This window comes from Schistocerca cancellata, chromosome 1, assembly GCF_023864275.1.
Source record: "Schistocerca cancellata isolate TAMUIC-IGC-003103 chromosome 1, iqSchCanc2.1, whole genome shotgun sequence".
In the NCBI taxonomy this organism is placed as follows: Eukaryota; Metazoa; Arthropoda; class Insecta; order Orthoptera; family Acrididae; genus Schistocerca; species Schistocerca cancellata.
This window is the reverse complement of record NC_064626.1, coordinates 682,978,926-682,997,134: the sequence shown is the minus strand read 5'-3', so window position 1 is coordinate 682,997,134 and position 18,209 is coordinate 682,978,926. Positions and strand designations below refer to the sequence as shown.

The 18,209-nt window shown below is 39.9% G+C and overlaps 1 protein-coding gene across 1 annotated transcript in view; it reads left to right on the top strand.

Annotated features, from left to right (window-relative positions):
- Positions 1-18,209, top strand: part of LOC126184219 (protein phosphatase 1 regulatory subunit 21) — a 195,560-nt gene that overhangs the window by 156,579 nt on the left and 20,772 nt on the right. Inside the window, exons 11-12 of the mRNA XM_049926590.1 lie at positions 954-1,103; positions 15,800-15,985. Coding sequence (XP_049782547.1) covers positions 954-1,103; positions 15,800-15,985 — 336 coding nt within the window. The remainder of the gene's footprint in view (positions 1-953; positions 1,104-15,799; positions 15,986-18,209) is intronic.

Here is an 18,209-nt window from a genome sequence, read left to right as displayed (position 1 = left end):
GTCATTTCTTATGAAATGGAGAACAAATGGTAGACAAAAAATGTTTCTTGTTGGCCGTGTTAGTCAGGAGGAACATGAAAAGCCATCAGGGAGAGGTGATAGTTAACCTACCCGAAAAGTCGTAGTTTATCTGACTTTCAGGAATAGTACACTGACTGCTAGTTTTAGATAGATCTGATAAAACAAACATAAATATGTTTTGCAACAACGTACAGTGCCAGCCACATAGTATGAAAAAGACTTGCCACTAAATAAAGAAAATCTACCCACCTCCCAAAAAAATTTAAAGTAAATTTGCTTGTAGAACAAGTGTTTGACAATGTCTTTTAAAAATAATAATTGGTAGCAGTCGTCCATTTTATATCCTACATACAATTTGACAGTGCTTTTCGAGAGACAGTGCTCTCATCGTCAGACTGTCAAACTCACTCCTCACTTTAAAACACTAAAAGGTTACCAACAAATCCTCAATTTACTTTAAAATCTTTGACTTCTGTCGATAGTTGTCAAATCTCATAGAGTACCAAACACCAGGTGGTGATCACTTGTGGGTTGCCAGAATGTTAAGTCAACACTTCGTGAGATGTGTAGGATACGACATGGTCTGAGGTGGAATGACTATGGGCAGAAGTAACGTAGGACAAGATCCCACAGTCCATTGTGCTTTTATTCTATTTATTTTATGAGCATTGCAAATGTGTTGGTAGGCTTTTTAATGTTTTAACTTCATGGACTGAATTAGAGATACTCGTGACGAGAGCACTGTCTCTCGAAACATGTTGTAGAATTGTGTGTAGGTCAAAAAACAGTTGAATTCTGCCAATTATTACTTTTCAAATATAACAATCACTACCTTACAGCCTCAAAATAGGCAATATTAAAATATCTTTTACTTTGCTTTTTGTTTGGTATGTTATTTCCTTTATGTATTCAGTCCTGTTGTGTGTTAGTAGCTTTCAGGTGTATTGTCTGACAGTCGCACTGAACTGTGGAAGGGCATGGCACTCTCTCCTGCATCAGCTTTCTCACTTCACGCTAAGATGCATCCTGCCGTGTCAGCCTTCAAAAGACGTGCAGCATCGTACATGAATTATCTAGATCAGGTTAGTAAAAGTTAATAATAAAAATGACAGCAGTTATTGTGTGAATCACTGACTGCCTATCTCTTATCTTAACTCACTTTAATTAGACAACTATTATAAAGCTAGAGTTGCAATTTGTCTATCGTATTTATTTTACATCATTATTTTAAGTTTCCATGGAAGCTTTGGGTGTGAACTGTTGTAAAGGAACATTTTGAATCATCAGTGTGGCTGTATAACATGTAGGGGAATTGTCTAGACCTTGGCCCAGTTGGTTTTCCAGGTGCCACTACAGGTGAGAGTAGCCAGTGCAGGTGTGATGTCAGGAAGGCCTTTCACCTGCCCATTGCGCAGATGGGTGCAGTAGATTGTTCTCCAGGAGCAACACGAGAGTAGCACGGCAGCATAGCAGGGATTGTTGGCTGTGGCAGGTAGAACCTGCAACTAGTCAGTTACCAGGATAAGTTTAGTTGAAGATGGTTGATTCATTTATTACCAAAAGTGATGGAGTTAAGATCCCTGCCATGTTGTTGTTGTTGTGGTGGTGGTGGTGTTGGTATCATGGCAGAAGTATATTCACAGTCTATTGTCACATTAGCCTGTTGTTATGTTAGCCTGAAGATTAAACTATGCTTCATCCTTCAGAGAATAACAAAATAGAGAATATCTGTGACCTTTACTGAAAAAGAATTAATGTTATTACAGCAAGAGCAAAGTCAGGATAGGGAAGTGAAATAAATGTTACATTATAGCTTCAACAATGGAAAATTCAGGATGGAATGTATCAATATTATGAAAAGGATAGTTGCTACTCACCATATAGCGGAGGTGCCGAGTTGCAGATAGGCACTCTCCCTCCCTGTGCACTCCACCCCCCCCCCCCCCCCCCCCACACACACAAATACGTACAAGCATATGCAACTCTCGCATGCATGACTGCAGTCTCTGGCTGCTGAGGCCACACTGTGAGCAGCAGTACATGATGAGAGATGCCACGAGGTGGTGGGGGTAAGGGGGAGGCTAGGGCAGGGAGGGGGAAGGATAGCAGGTTATGGGTGAAGGATGGTAAAGTGCTGCTTGTGGGAGCATACAGGGTTGACATAGGTGGAGAGAGGGTAGGGCAGCTAGGTGCAGTCGGGAGGTTAGACAGGGGAGTGGGAGTGGGGGTGGAGGGAGAGGGGGGGCTCAGCGGTAAAGGAGGCAGGTAAAAACTCTGTGGGTGCAGTGCATTGGTACAATAGAGGACTGTGTAGTGCTAGAATGAGAACAGGGAAGGGGCTAGAGGGTAAGGACTAAGACTATCAAGGTTGAGGCCCACTGTCTAACCTCCTCACTGCACCTAGCTGCCTCACCATCTCTCCACCTCGTCTCTGCATGCTCCCGCAAGAAGCACTTCACCGTCAATCACCCCTACCCTGCTATCTCTCCCCTTCTGTACCCCAGCCTCTTCCTTACCCCCACCACCCAATTGCGTCTCCAGTGTTTTTTGTCTATTTCCAATGAAGGCCTTGTTGGCCAAAAGCTCATTTTCTGACAGTTTTTTGTGCCTATCTGTGACTCATCATCTCTGCTATATGGTAAGTAGCAACTAACCTTTTCGTTATATCATAGCTTTTTTTATTAGGATCAATAAAATAACTGAATGAAGCCTGGATCCTGAATCAGTTTTTTTCCCCCAATTTATTGCAGTTCCTGTATCTTTCTTTATGAAGACAATGACTACTCCCCAGCATCCACCCTAGTTTTGTCATGGCAAACATATTTCCATCATATTAAGGCACCCTGTTGAGAGGCCAGACAAACGTGTGGTTCCTGAAGATGGGCAGCAGCCTTTTCAGTAGTTGCAGGGGCAACAGTCTGGATGATTGACTGATCTGGCCTTGTAACACTAACCAAAATGCCTTGTTGTGCTGGTACTGCGAATGGCTGAAAGCAAGGGTAAACTAGAGCCGTAATTTTTACTGAGGGGGTGCAGCTTTACTGTATGGTTAAATGATGATGGTCTCCTCCAGAGGTAAAATAGTCCCCCATTCGGATCTCCGGGCGGGGACGACTCAGGAGGACGTTGCTATCAGGAGAAAGAAAACTGGGGTTCTACGGGTTGGAGCGTGGAATGTCAAATCCCTTTATCGGTCAGGTAGGTTAGAAATTTAAAAAGGGAAATGGATAGGTTAAAGTTAGATATAGTGGGAATTAGTGAAGTTTGGTGGCAGGAGGAATAAGACTTTTGGTCAGGTGAATACAGGGTTATAAATACAAAATCAAATAGGGGTAATGCAGGAAATAATGAGTAAAAAAATAGTAGCGTGGGTAAGCGACTACAAACAGCATAGTGAACGCATTATTGTGGCCAGGACAGAGGCGAAGCCCACACCTACCACAGTAGTAAAAGTAGCATAACTTAATCATAGCTAACAACTGGTTTAAGAATCATGACAGAAGGTTGTATATGTGGAAGAGGCGTGGAGACACTGGAAGGTTTCAGATAGATTATATGATGCTAAGGCAGAGATTTAGGAACCAGGTTTTAAATTGTAAGACATCTCCAGGCGCAGATGTGGACTCTGACCACACTCTATTGGTTATTACCTGGAGATTGAAACTGAAGAAACTGCAAAAAGGTGGGAATTTAAGGAGATGGGACCTGGATAAACTGTAGGACCAGATGTTGTTAAGTGTTTCAGAGAGAGCATTAGGGAACGATTGACAGGAACAGGGTAAAGAAAAACAGTAGAAGAAGAATGGGTAGCTTTGAGGGACGAAGTAGTGAAGGCAGCAGAGGATCAAGTAGGTAATAAGACGAGGACTAGTAGAAATCCTTGGGTAACTGAGGAAATATTGAATTTAATTGATGAAAGGAGAAAATATAAAAATGCAGTAAATGAAGCAAGCAAAAAGAAATACAAACGTTTCAAAAAAGAGATCGACAGGAACTGCAAAATGGCTAAGCAGGGATTGCTAGAGGACAAATGTAAGGATGTAGAGGTGCATATCACTAGGGTTAAGATAGATACTGCCTACAGGAAATTTAATCAAGAGCTCAGATGGAAACCCAGCTCTAAGCAAAGAAGGGAAAGCGGAAAGGTGGAAGGAGTATATAGAGGGTCTATAGAAGGGTGATGTTCTTCAGGACAATATTATAGAAATGGAAGAGCATGTAGATGAAGATGAAATGGGAGATATGATACTGCATGAAGAGTTTGACAGAGCACTGAAAGACCTAAGTCGAAACAAGGCCCCAGGAGTAGACAACATTCCATTAGAACTGCTGACAGCCTTGGGAGAGCCAGTCCTGATAAAACTCTACCATCTGGTGAACAAGATGTATGGGACAGGCGAATTACCCTCAGACTTTAAGAAGAATATAATAATTCCAATCCCAAAGAAAGCAGATGTTGACAGATGTGAAAATTACCAAACTATCAGTTTAATAAGCCACGGCTGCAAAATACAAAGACTAATTCTTTACAGGAGAATAGAAAAACTGGTAGAAGCTGACCTCGGAGAGGAACAGTTTGGATTCCGTAGAAATGTTGGAACGCGTGAGGCAATACTGACCCTGCGACTAATCTTAGAAAATAGATTATGGAAAGGCAAACCTATGTTTCTAGCATTTGTAAACTTAGAGAAAGCTTTTGACAATGTTGACTATAATACTCTCTTTCAAATCCTGAGGGTGGCAGGGGTAAAGTACAGGGAGTGAAAGGCTATTTACAATTTGTACAGAAACCAGATGGCAGTTACAAGAGTCGAGGGACATGAAAGGGAAGCAGTGTTTGGGAAGGGAGTGAGACAGAGTTGTAGCCTATCTCCGATGTTATTCAATCTGTATATTGAGCAAGCAGTAAAGGAAACAAAAGAAAAATTTGGACTAGGAATTAAAATCCATAGAAAAGAAATAAAAACTTTGAGGTACGCCGATGACATTATAATTCTGTCAGACAGCAAAGGACCTGGAAGAGCACCTGAACGGAATGGACAGTGTCTTGAAAGGAGGATATAAGATGAACATCAACCAAAGCAAAACGAGAATAATGGAATGTTTTTGTTGTTATGGTCTTCAGTCCTGAGATTGGTTTGATGCATCTCTCCATGCTACCCTATCCTGTGCAAGCTTCTTCATCTCCCAGTACTTACTGCATGTAGTCGAATTAAATCTGGTGATGCTGTGGGGATTATATTAGGAAATGACACTTAAAGCAGTAAATGAGTTTTGCTATTTGGGGAGCAAAATAACTGGTGATGGTCGAAGTAGAGAGGATATAAAATGTAGATTGGCAATGGCCAGGAAATCGTTTCTAAAGAAGAGAAATTTGTTAACATAGAGTATAGATTTAAGTGTCAGGAAGTCGTTTCTGAAAGTATTTGTATGGAGTGTAGCCATGTATGGAAGTGAAACATGGACGATAAATAGTTTAGGCAAGAAGAGAATAGAAGGTTTTGAAATGTGGTGCTACAGAAGAATGCTGAAGATTAGATGGGTAAGATCACATAACTAATGAGGAGGTATTGAATAGAATTGGAGAGAAGAGAAATATGTGGCATAACTTGACTAGAAGAAGGGATTGGTTGGTAGGGCATATTCTGAGGCATCAAGGGATCACCAATTTAATATTGGAGGGCAGTGTGGAGGGTAAAAATCATAGAGGGAGACCAAGAGATGACTACACTAAACAGATTCAGAAGGATGTATGTTGCAGTAGGTACTTGGAGATGAAGACGCTTGCACAGGATAGAGTAGCATGGAGAGCTGCATCAAACCAGTCTCTGGATTGAAGACCACAACAACAAGGCACCCTAGAAATCATACGTTTATGATGCTTGAATTACAGGTGTAAATTTACTTTGGTTTGGGCTTGTATTGTTTATGCAATTTGCTGTTGAACTTTTGAAGCTTTCTACTACCTGGTTCCACCTGCTTGATTAAGATCTACCACTTAAGTTGGTGAGATGACTAAGCTTTGCAGTGAGTTTTACAGTTTATATGAGTGAAACAAAACCTATATTTCCATCATTGTTCCTCCCATTTTTATAGATCACAATAATGGCTCTTCTTCAGTAGGTGGTTAGCAGAAGAGTCTCTGCATCTGACAATTTTATTCTCTTTATTACATTGTGATGGTAAAATAAAATCATAAAAAGAATAAAGATCTAAAATTCCTGGGGCAGAAATGTAAAATAGTGAGATGTGATACAAAGACCAGAAAAAAAGTCTCCAACTTCCAGACTTACTTTGTCTGAAGATGATAAGGAGGAGGACAAAAGGAAAGGACATTGAAAGCAAATATTAAAAAATGCAAAAGAAAGGGATAAGTTCCTCATAATTCAGAATGACATAAGAATTAGGGAAGAAAGTTTGAAGACATTAATAAACTACTTCTGATTAAAATTATTGACAAAGAGGGAGGCTGTTGAGGCTGGAGAGCCATTGTAGAATAGTAAGTTGATATGAGGAGGTAAAGGTAAACCTTAAATGAAGAATAAAAAGAGTAAGGAGAGTAAAATACAAGATGGCAAGAACTGAAGTAAGTGAGGAGGAAGGAAGGAAGGAAGGAAGGAAGGAAGAAATACAGTACTGATAAAAATAAGATATATATGAGACTTGTAAAGTATAACTAGGGATAAACTTGATATATGCTACCTGCGACAGGGTGATCAACCTTGACATTTCCCATAATTTTGCAGTAACCATCCTGGTGGGCAAATGGTGCTTCTGGGCACCATGTTGTGTGGGCATAATTCACAATAGAATCAAGTTGGCCCTGTCTGTGATGCTGTAAGCTATGCTTTTAACATGGTTGGAGCGAAGTGTGGTAGATGAGTTCATGGACAGATCTTGCACTTCTGTTTTACACAGTTATGACCTGTATGATGAGGAGTTAGAAGTAGAATTGGCAGAAAGACAGAACCAAGACAATTTAGAGCTTGGGTTGGGCGAGCAGCCAAAACAGTGGTGGGAAAACGTGGTGTGGGGCAGTGGGTAAATATTCTAAATGGTCGTTACTTCATTATGCCATTATGAAAAGACACTTAAATTGTCTGTGCATGCTTTGCACCTACCTTTGCCATTTAGAGGAGCCTGAAAACTATTTTTGCCATTAGCTCGAAACCGATGGAGAGCATACTAACCATAATTTCCAATGCCCAAGTTCACATTACTCTTTGTGCTAACTGAAAAAAACATTTCCTACTTGTTATTTACTCAGCAAGATCAGGAACTATGACTATAAATAAAAGTTTGGAGTTTTAACTGATGGATATATTTAGTAATAGTTCACATGCACAGAAGATAAGTATTTGTATCCTATCTAATATACCTACTGGGAACAGCAGTTCAAAGGCAACCTCTATGGGAAGTTCCAAGTAAAATGGTCTATCACCCTTACTTCTAATGACTAAAAGTTAATAGCATGTATTAAAAGTGGCAAATGATCTGGCCACTTGCCACATGGTTTGGTCAATATTGCAAGGCTACACACAAACAGTTACTTCCGTGAAAGCTAAGTGATCCAGGACAGCGTACAGTCCTTGTGAGTTCATTTCCTACTTTTACGGAAAATGCATTCAAGTCTGCCTAGCTCTGACATCATCCAAGACACAGTGCACACAGATGTTTGACTGATGCAGACAGATTGGTATCTCGGTACAAAGTGTCTCCCTCCACCTGCCTCTCTGGCTGTAATTATGGTGCAGAGGACCCCCAAAGAACATCTGCTATCAGTTGCCCTAGGCACAGGTAGTGGTATTTAAATGCCCCCTTTCTCAGACACACATTAATTAATAGCTCTGTCATTTAACAATTTACATTCTTCTTAATTTTTTTTATAAATTTTTTAGTTGTTATATAAAGTGTACTTTAGTTACTCAAAAAGTTTTACCTCGACTGCATTTAAACTTTGCTGGTTAGAATGGAACCAATAGAACGACATGACCTGAAAACTTTTTGAGATTCCTTGTAAGCTTAGTTATTTACAAAACAGTCTTGAAACTTGGTGCAGCTGTATTATTACATTAATGTAATCAAGTGCTGTAATAAGAATTTTCTATTATAAATACAAATGATACTTAATCTACTAAGAATACGGATGTTTTCATTCCAAATTTGGTTTTTTGTAAAAACTTGAAAACTAATAGAGGTAACTTATTGGTGTCACATATATATCATTTTTACATGTAACTGAGGTTAGATAAAATTTCCATCTTTCTGCATTTAACACCATCAGTTTTTCGTGAAAGCTCTGATTTTGACCAAAATATTCCTCTTATGAAATTGAGACTTGTGACTTTAATTTTGACATACATTTTCATATACTGACTGATTTTTAGCTTTGTTTTCATTATTTAGTGCCACTTACTTTTTTTCTTAAGATCATGTATTTTGCGTAGTATATTCTGTTAAACATTCTGAGACCTTAACAATGTTAACAGTAATATACTGAAGCATACACCGATGAAGTGAGGAAAAGTTATTTTAATTTTTAATTTCTCTCTTAGATTATGGTAGAATCCTTTGAATATTAAGCACAGGCATGTTATGATGATGTGTTGCTGGTAGTAATGAACTGTTGTAAGCTCCTGCACTCTCACTCTACATCTACATCTACGTGATTACTCTGCTATTCACAATAAAGTGCCTCGCAGAGGGTTCAATGAACTCTGTACTGCTTACAGTGATACGCAGTGGGATGGATTTTGGTGAAGATGTCATACTTAAGAGCTAGAAGGAACTTGGACTGAGGTTGCAATTTAGTTGCTCCAGTTCAATATGATTTTAGGCAATATTTGGGTGTGCTCTATCTGTGAGAGACTGTAGATATATTTGGAATTTACCCCTGAATTTTGGTCTCCTTGTCGTTTCCTACACAGACAAATAGTGACAGTGAAACTTTGTTCAGCACCAGTATTGGAATAAAGTAATTAGGTTTTGGTTACCGGGCATCAAAAATCTTTTCCTTTATTTACTTGGCTTTAAGCCAGCAATGACACACTTATGCCTTCAGCACTAATCAGTCATCAAACATTACAAAACAAACTGATTTATAAAAACAAACAAATGTACAAATTACTTTAAAATGACAAAATAATATTCCTTCACTGTTAGAGAATATAAGAAAAGCTTCTTAATTTCTGATTATGGAAGTAAAAAATATTTTTTTCTTTACAAAAAATGGTTACAGACAGATTCACATAGTCATAACTCTTTGAGATGCAAACAATTTTGTTAATCACTCATTAAAATTGTGATTGCACCTTCTCTGTAGGTCCACAGTCAAATTTTAAAATTACTAACTAAAACCCAATTTTATCGGACACCTAAGAAGTGCCTTATCATTCTGTGGTAAAAAGACCAGCAATGCTTTTAGGGAATGATATTCTTAGCTTTCTTAATTCTGCGAGGAATTGTTCTCCACACTGCTGGAACTTGGGACAAGCAAAAATTAAATGATTAATATCTCCATCACCTAAATTGTTGCAATCACAAGTGACTGAATTTATTAGCTGTAGATGATACAAATCAGAAGGAAAGCAGCCATGATTAAACCTCATCTGAGTGCCCATTCACTGTGAAGAGAGGACAGGTGGCTGCTCCTTCAGCACGATCTGAGCAGGCACATGGGAGGAGGGGTTTACTAGTTATCGGGACCTCCGTTAGGCGTGTTTTGGAGCCCATTAGATAGATAGCACTAATGGCTGGAAAGAAAGCCAATGTGCATCCAGTATGTCTGGTGGGGCCTCATCCAAGATGTTGAGGCTACCTTGACTGCGGCTATCAAGTGTGCAGGGTGCAGTCATCTGCAAGTTGTGGCTAATGTTGGCACCATCAACACCTGTCACATGGGTTCTGAGGCCATCCTCAGTTCATACAGGTGGGTGACGGAGGTGATGACTGCTGGCCTCACATGCAGGGGGCAAGCAGAGCTCACAATTTGCAGTACTGTCCCCAGAGTTAATCCGGATCCTTTGTTTTGGAGCTAAGTGGAGGGTCTGAACCAAAGGCTTCATCGACTCTGTGACAGTCTTGGTTGCAGATCTCTAGACCTGCATTATCATGTGGGGAGTTGTAGGACTCCCCTTGATGAGTCAGTGGTGCACTACACAGAGGAAGCAGCTGCTTGTAACAGAGTACTTGGGGAGTGCACATGAGGGCTTTTTTAGGCTAGACAGTAGTTTAGGGTGCTCTGATGAACACTCACTAGCCAATAAACAGTAAGGAAAGTTACATGGCTTTCATAGTAGAGACACTCCTTCTGTCAAAATTTTATCAGTAAACTGTTGAAGTATTTGTAATTAAGTTCCTGAATTTATTGTCCTCCAGGAATTCTTGAGCTTAAGTTATTCTCGGGACCAACAGCTGGCTGAAACCAGAATAGAAAGCTCTGAGATATTTAGCGAGTCGTGGAATATATCAGAAAGAAAGAGTTGAGCCCATAGGAGGGGGAGTGTTCATTGCAGTTCACAAAAACATTCTCTCTATTGAGGTCAAAGTCGAGTGTGACCGTGAAGTTACCTGGTTGTGTATAACACGTCTAGGTGAAACCAAATTAATTGTTGGATGCTTTTGCTGGCCACTTTTAAAGAAAGTCTATGGTCAGTAGTGCAGAAATACCCAAATCGTACAATACTAGTTGGAGGTGACTAATCTACCGATTATAGACTGGAATATCTATGGATTCAATGCAGGGGGGTACAGACAGACACTCAGACAGACAGTCATGCAAAATATTTTTGAACGTGTTTTCTGAAAACTGTCTTGAGCAGCTAGCTTGGCAGCTCACACGCAGTGGAAATATCTTAAATCTTATAGGTACAGATAGGTCGGGCCTTATCGACAGTGTCAGTGTAGAACAGTATAGAAATGGGGATTAGTGATCATGATGTCATTATGACAACTTCTGGTTATGAAAGTTAATAAAACTGTCAAGAAGGCTATGAGATTGTTTCTGCTAGGTAGACAAAATAAGCAATTGTAAGTACATCACTTAGAGAGTGAATTGACAGCACTTAGTTCCAGTAAGATGGATGTAAAGGGATTATGGGCAAATGTCAGGCAGATTGTAACTCGTAGTCTGGAGACTTACGTGCCTCATAAGTGGATAAAGGATGGAAAACACCCACCATGGTTTAACAACAAAATTTGGTAGATGCTGAGGAAGCAGAGGCTGTTGCATCCTCAGTTCAAAAGAGAATGCACAAATGACACTTGAAGGTTAGTAGATATTCGTGCATCTGTGGGAAGATCTGTGCATGAAGCATACAACTACCACCACAGTCACACCTTAGCAAAAGATCTGTCAAAGAACCCAAGAAAATTCTGGCCCTGTGTAAAATCGCTAAGTGGGTCTAAGGCTTCCATTCGATCGCTTGGTGACCAGTCTGGTGTGCTGGTTGAAGTTAGCAAAACGAAAGCTGAAGTTTAAAATTTCATGCTCAAGAAATCATTCACACAAGAGAATTGTACAAACATACTGTCATCTGACCATCATCAGACATACTTCCGTATGGATGACATAATAATAAGCATAAGCATCTGTGGTATAGACAAACAACTGAAAGCAAATAAATCACCAGGTCCAGATGGAATCCTAGTTCAGTTTTACAGAGTATTCTCTGACAATGGTCCTGTTGGAATCCCAATTCAGTTTTACAGAGTATTCTCTGGCAATGGTCCAGATGGAATCCCAATTCAGTTTTGCAAGGAGTACTCTATGACATTGGCCCCCTAGGTAGCTTGCATTTATTGTGAATCTCTCACCCAGCACAGTCCCAAGCGACTGGAAAAAAGTGCAGTTGACTCCAGTATATAAAGAAGGGTAAAAGAACACACCCACAGAATTACAGACCAATATCCCTAACTTCAGTTTGCTGCAGAATCCTAGAAAAAATTCTTAGTTCGATATAATAAACTTTCTTGATACTGAGAAGCTTATGTCCACGAATCAACATGGTTTTAGAAAGCATCACTCTTGTGAAACAACTCGGAGCATTTGAGAACTGTGGTAGGGAAGGCGAATGGTCAGCTTTGATTCATTGGGAGAATTTTAGAAAAATGCGGTTCACATGTGAAGGAGACCACATATAGGATACTGGTGCGACCTATTCTTGCGTATTGCTAGAGTGTCTGGGATCCATACCAGATCGGATTGCAGGAAGACATTGAAGCAATTGAGAGGCTGGCTGCTAGATTTGTTAGTGGTAAGTTCGAACAACACATATGCGTTACGGAGATGCTTCAGGAACTCAAACGGGGAATTCCTGGAGGGAAGGTGACGTTCTTTTCGAGAAACACTTTTGAAAAAAATTTAGAGAATCTGTGGCCTTGCTACAGTGGTAACACCAGTTTCCATCATATCACCAAAGTTAAGTGCTGTCGGGCTTGACTAGTACTTGGGTGGGTGGTCATTCAAGTCTGCCAACCAGTGTTGCCAAGGGGATGCACTCAGCCCTTGTGAAGCCAATTGAGGAGCTTCTTGACTGGGAAGTAGCAACTCCAGTCATGAAAGCTGAGGACGAGTGAAGAGTGGTGTGCTGACCACATGCCACGACATATCCGCATCCAGTGACGCCTTTGGATGAAAGGATAACACGGCAGTAGGTTGGCACCATTGGGCCTTCCGATGCCTGTTCAGATGGAGTTTAGTTTTATTTTTAGGCATTTGAAGGTGAACAATGAATGATTCTACTGCTGCCAACAAACATAGCGCATAAGGAACACGAAGATAATATTAGAGAAATTAGGGCTCACATGGAGGCATATAGACAGTTGTTTTTCCCTCCCTCTATTTGTGAGTGGAACAGGAAAGGAAATGATTAGTAGTGGTGTAGAGTACACTCCGCCATGCGCCATCTGTGGCTTGTGGAGTAGCTATGCAGATGTTGATCATAGAATTTACATTGCAGTGTACTGACATCTTGTGAAACCAATGTAAGCAAGGTATGTGAGATGTATCCACTATCAAACTGCGACCAGAAGCAAAGTGGACTATCCTGTGCCACAACATGCAGCTGAACATAACATGTTTCATTATTCTTTCTACACTTGATTAGTTTTAATAGGTTTAACATAATCTTTTGTTTTCTCAATAATTTAAACAAATGTGATGTGTAATATCAGAAAAATAATGTAATGACAGGTGTATTTTCATTTCATTATAATACAAAAATAAGAGAAATAAATAATATGCAGTACTCGAAAAATAAGTCACCAGAAAATAACACCGAAATTGACAAAAAAAATCTCTGTCCAGATATTCCTTTAGGAAATGTACCAAAGGTTGCAACTTCTCACCCCACACACAAAAAAATACAGGAATCCATAACAGAAATGATAAAATTAAGTCTGAACCAGCTTAGTGAAGAATGCTGTTACATGTTTCAAAAAATTCTCCAATTCGACACACAGTTTAAAATTACGAGGAGACAGAATGTGTGACCATTGTGGCTGATACACACACTTAAAAGTAGAAAAACTATCCTATTTTTCACAACTATTAGTTCCTTCCTCATGGAGGAGCAAGTGGATCCCTCACAACATAGAAACGAGGGACAGATTCCAGAATTTTGGGTCGTGGAGGTATGTCCTAGGTAGCCATACCATCTCCTTATAATTTACAGTTTTTCAAAGGCAATTTGCTTTTTGATACCTACAATGACAAAAAAATCTCTGTCCAAATATTCCATTAGGAATATTGTACCAAAGTTTGCAACATCGCACCCCACACACACGAAAAATTATCATCTTTACTTGTCTTCCACCATAACAATGGTGTCTTTTATGTTTGTCAATGTGTTACACACTGATTGTTATTAGTTAGATGTGAATGCATTGTGCTTTAGTTATTGAATAGTCACAAGCTTATGAAGAAACTAGTTGTTTCTTTTAGTTTAGACCTGGCCAAGATTTGTGTCCCAGAGCACGCTCGCACTCTAAGAGCACAACCAGTTCTGTGCAGTGTCCGGCTTCCCCCACAACTGCACTATTCCGGGAAGGGGTGTGGATGAGACTGCTGTATGTCAAAAGCTGCCCACACGGCGAACTTAGGATGACATGTTTGAAACACAGTGTGACTATTAAGAGGCGAATATTATAGCATACTTTTACAAGCAGGCTTTTATCACTGGAATTAATTTTCAACTTTTTATTTTTCTGCCAAAGCAATAACTTTTGTTACTTACATTAGTGCCTTCTAGTGGTAAAATTCTTGTTAAATTTTCCTATTTTTAACAATTAATATTTCCAAAAGTATACAACTTACCATAGTTTTATTTACATTGAATACATTATTGTAGTTTACAATTTGGTTATTAAGTTACATTTCAACATATGCACCTGCGCTTTCCATACAATTATTGAATCTTTTAGGAACAGAATCCACAGCTTTTCTTAGCATCTCAACTGGGACATATGCAAGTACCTCATGGAAATTTGGTTGAAGACTAATGATAACATTTGGTTTTAACTCATACACTTGTTCCTTAGCCCAACTCCAGAGGAAGGATCATGTGAGGTTAGAACAGGGCTGCGTGCAGGCCACTCTGTCAATTCCTAGTGGTGAATTCGGCCATCCTGATTTAGGTTTTCCGTGATTTCCCTAAATCACTCCAGGCAAATGCCGGGATGGTTCCTATGAAAGGGCACGGCCGACTTCCTTCCCCATCCTTCCCTAATCCGATGAGACCGATGACCACGCTGTCTGGTCTCCTTCCCCAAACCAACCAACCAACCTAGTGGTGAATTCATCTGCCAGGGAAACTGTCATCAAGCCATTCTCACTGGAATTGTGTTGTGGGACAGAGCTCCATCTTACATTTCCCTTCCGTTTTCTCCTCCTTGAATCACAGGCCATTTGTATGTTTGGAAACACTCAAAGTTGTTTGGAAACACTCAAAGTATCGTGCATCATTCATGATGTTGGGTAGCATGTATGGGCCAATAAATCTTATTGATGTCATTTCATACCAGATGGTTGTTTGGTCTTGGTTGCATTTTTTCAACCATTACTTTTGTGTCTAAATTTGACCAATAATGACAATTCTGATGAATGGTACACAGAACTCCAACATGAGATACACTTCATCAAACCACAGGATATTGTCATACAAATTAGGATAATCATTTCCCCAACCAAGTGTAATCTTTGCAAAATTCCATTCTCCTGTTGCTGTCCTCATTGAACAGTTGTTGCATGTAATGCGGCTTTCAAGGTCAAAAAGAAAGCTTTGTCTTGTTGACTTTGAATGGCTCTGTTCAAAGATTCAAGTTGTCTTCCACTATATAGATGTTGAGGGTCTTCCAGACTGACTTTGATCTTTCACACTAGCTGAGTAGAAGTGTTCTAGATGAGTACATGTGTGTTTCTCATTTAACTACTTTCACATTGAAATACATTCCAGATGTGGGATTTGTTAACTTTACTTTGGAGCCATCATTGTTCACTGTTTCTGGCTCTTGCAGTTTCTCTGATTAAATGTTTTACTTTAATGACCCTGTGAATGTGCATGTGTTATGAAATTGACACTACACGAAATATTTTGGCATTATTTATGTTCACTTAGCTTCTGATTTTATATGAAAGGAAAGATTAATGTTTCTGATTTGCCTTCCACTTCAACTTATTTCTGGAGTTTGTCTTCCAGTGTGTGTGTGTGTGTGTGTGTGTGTGTGTGTGTTTTAAATGAAGAGGAACTGACTAATATATACAAAAACAAATTACTTTTAGGATGACATTCCCACAGTCCCTTATGAAGAAGCACTTTTAGAAAGAGAGCAATCCCGTTCAAGCATAGAAAGTGGAGAGTCCTTAAAAGAGCAACTGGCTTCAGTCACTCAGCGAGCTACACAATTGGAACAGGACAGAGAGCACTGGAAACTGGAATTTCAACTTCTTCAGCTGAAACATTCTAAGGTAGGTTTGTTGAAACTAAACCATATAATATGTTTGGGGGAGGTGGGGGGGGGGGGGGGCTGTGAGAATTATATAAGGTTTTATCATCATTGTAATTATCTAATTAGAAGAGTGGACCTTAGTTTACAGTAAATTTTCCTTGGTATACGCTATTTCAATTGTGGCTTTCATATAAATTTACCTTTTGGGACTGGAGAAGTTCCTTCTAAATGATAATGACAGTTGCTTAGTTAGTGAATGTTTACAATGGCTAAAAGGTAGTCAAGACACTTTAAACTGAAAGTTCTCTGGTGAAATATCTGGTGAGTACAATGACTATGGAAGAATCATATAAGCACCCACCTTTCAAAATTTTTGAACTGTTGTTGCTGTCAGTTGGGGGCTAGCACTATCATCCTGGATCCCCATGATGGCTGCAAATGGAAGCATCCTGCATATGTGCCTACGTAGGGTTACAAAGGAGAAGAAGGCAAGGGGGTGATGAGACTCCAAGAAGCCTTGGACCTAGGTTGTCAGCAAGGCACTGTACAAGTTGTTGGTTGTTTCATAATGATGTGGACAGTGTTTACATGGAATGGACTGGGTCCTCTCATCCAACTGAACAGATCATTGATGGAAAGGGGTTATGCTTGGCTGCTTGGATACCATTCACGGTCTTCATGTTCCCAAACAACAATGGAATTTTTGTGGATGACAATGTGCCATGTCACAGGGCTGTAGTTGTAACTGTTTTGAAGAATATTCTGGACAATTCGAGCAAATGTTTTGGCCGTCCAAATAGCTCAACATGGATCCCATTAAACATTTATGGAACATAATCAAGAGGTCAGTCATGCACAAAATCCTGCACAGGCAACACTTTCACAATTATGGATGGCTACAGAGGTAGCATGGCTCAGTATTTCTGTAGGTGACTTCAAACAACTTCTTGAGTCCATACCTTGTCGAGTTGCTACACTGTGTTGCCCAAGAGGTGGTCTGACAAGATATTAAGAGGTATCCCATGACTTTTATCACAGGAGTGTCCATCCAGCAACAGGTATCAGATCTACATCAAAAAGATTTTGTTACAAGTAAATGAAGACAATCACAGGATTCCAAATTAAACACAAGCATTGTAGCATCTGCTGGAAAAATAAATATCCAGCACTCCAAAATTAAATGTTGTTACTGTTGGATGATTTTAATGCACAAATAGAGAGAGGAAAGCATTTAAGAAGGTACTAGGATAATATACTGCACACCAAAAGACAAAAATCGAGAAGTACACTGAGCCTAATTCATAAAGGTCAGCCATCTGGCATCCACTGCTAAATAATGGCCTCCCTCTACACTCTTACACACATGATGATGTTGAGTTAAATGCATCAACATTCCATGTTTTCTGATTTCATCTCTCCACCTTCCAGTATGTCTTTATCTCGGACTTTTCGTATCTTTTGGCAAAGAATTTCTTTGGCCACTAATTGTGAGGTTTCTTTCTTGATTAGTGTGCCTGTCATCACTGAACATTTCAGTTTATGATCTCTCCTATAAAGTCATCAAAGGTTGTTTGTGTAGGTTAAGAACAAGGGACACAGCACCCATCCTTCATACCCTAAATGTTATGTTCCCTCATTCTTAGGTTAGTTTTATGCCTGGACACAATCTGTCAACAAGATCTGCTTTCCGTTATGAAGTAAAGACTTTATCCAAGTAAGAGAAATGGCATCATAGCTATAGCAGCTTACAGAATGAGATTTTCACTCTGCAGCGGAGTGTGCGCTGATATGAAACTTCCTGGCAGATTAAAACTGTGTGCCCGACCGAGACTCGAACTCGGGACCTTTGCCTTTCGCGGGCAAGTGCTCTACCGTCTGAGCTACTGAAGCACGACTCACACCCAGTACTCACAGCTTTACTTCTGCCAGTATCTCGTCTCCTACCTTCCAAACTTTACAGAAGCTCTCCTGCGAACCTTGCAGAACTAGAACTCCTTTCTTTCAGGAGTTCTGCAAGGTTCGCAGGAGAGCTTCTGTAAAGTTTGGAAGGTAGGAGACGAGATACTGGCAGAAGTAAAGCTGTGAGTACCGGGCGTGTGTCGTGCTTCGGTAGCTCAGATGGTAGAGCACTTGCCTGCGAAAGGCAAAGGTCCCAAGTTCAAGTCTTGGTCGGGCTCACAGTTTTAATCTGCCAGGAAGTTTTATAGCAGCTTAGTTTGCCAAGCAAAATTTTATCAGGCACA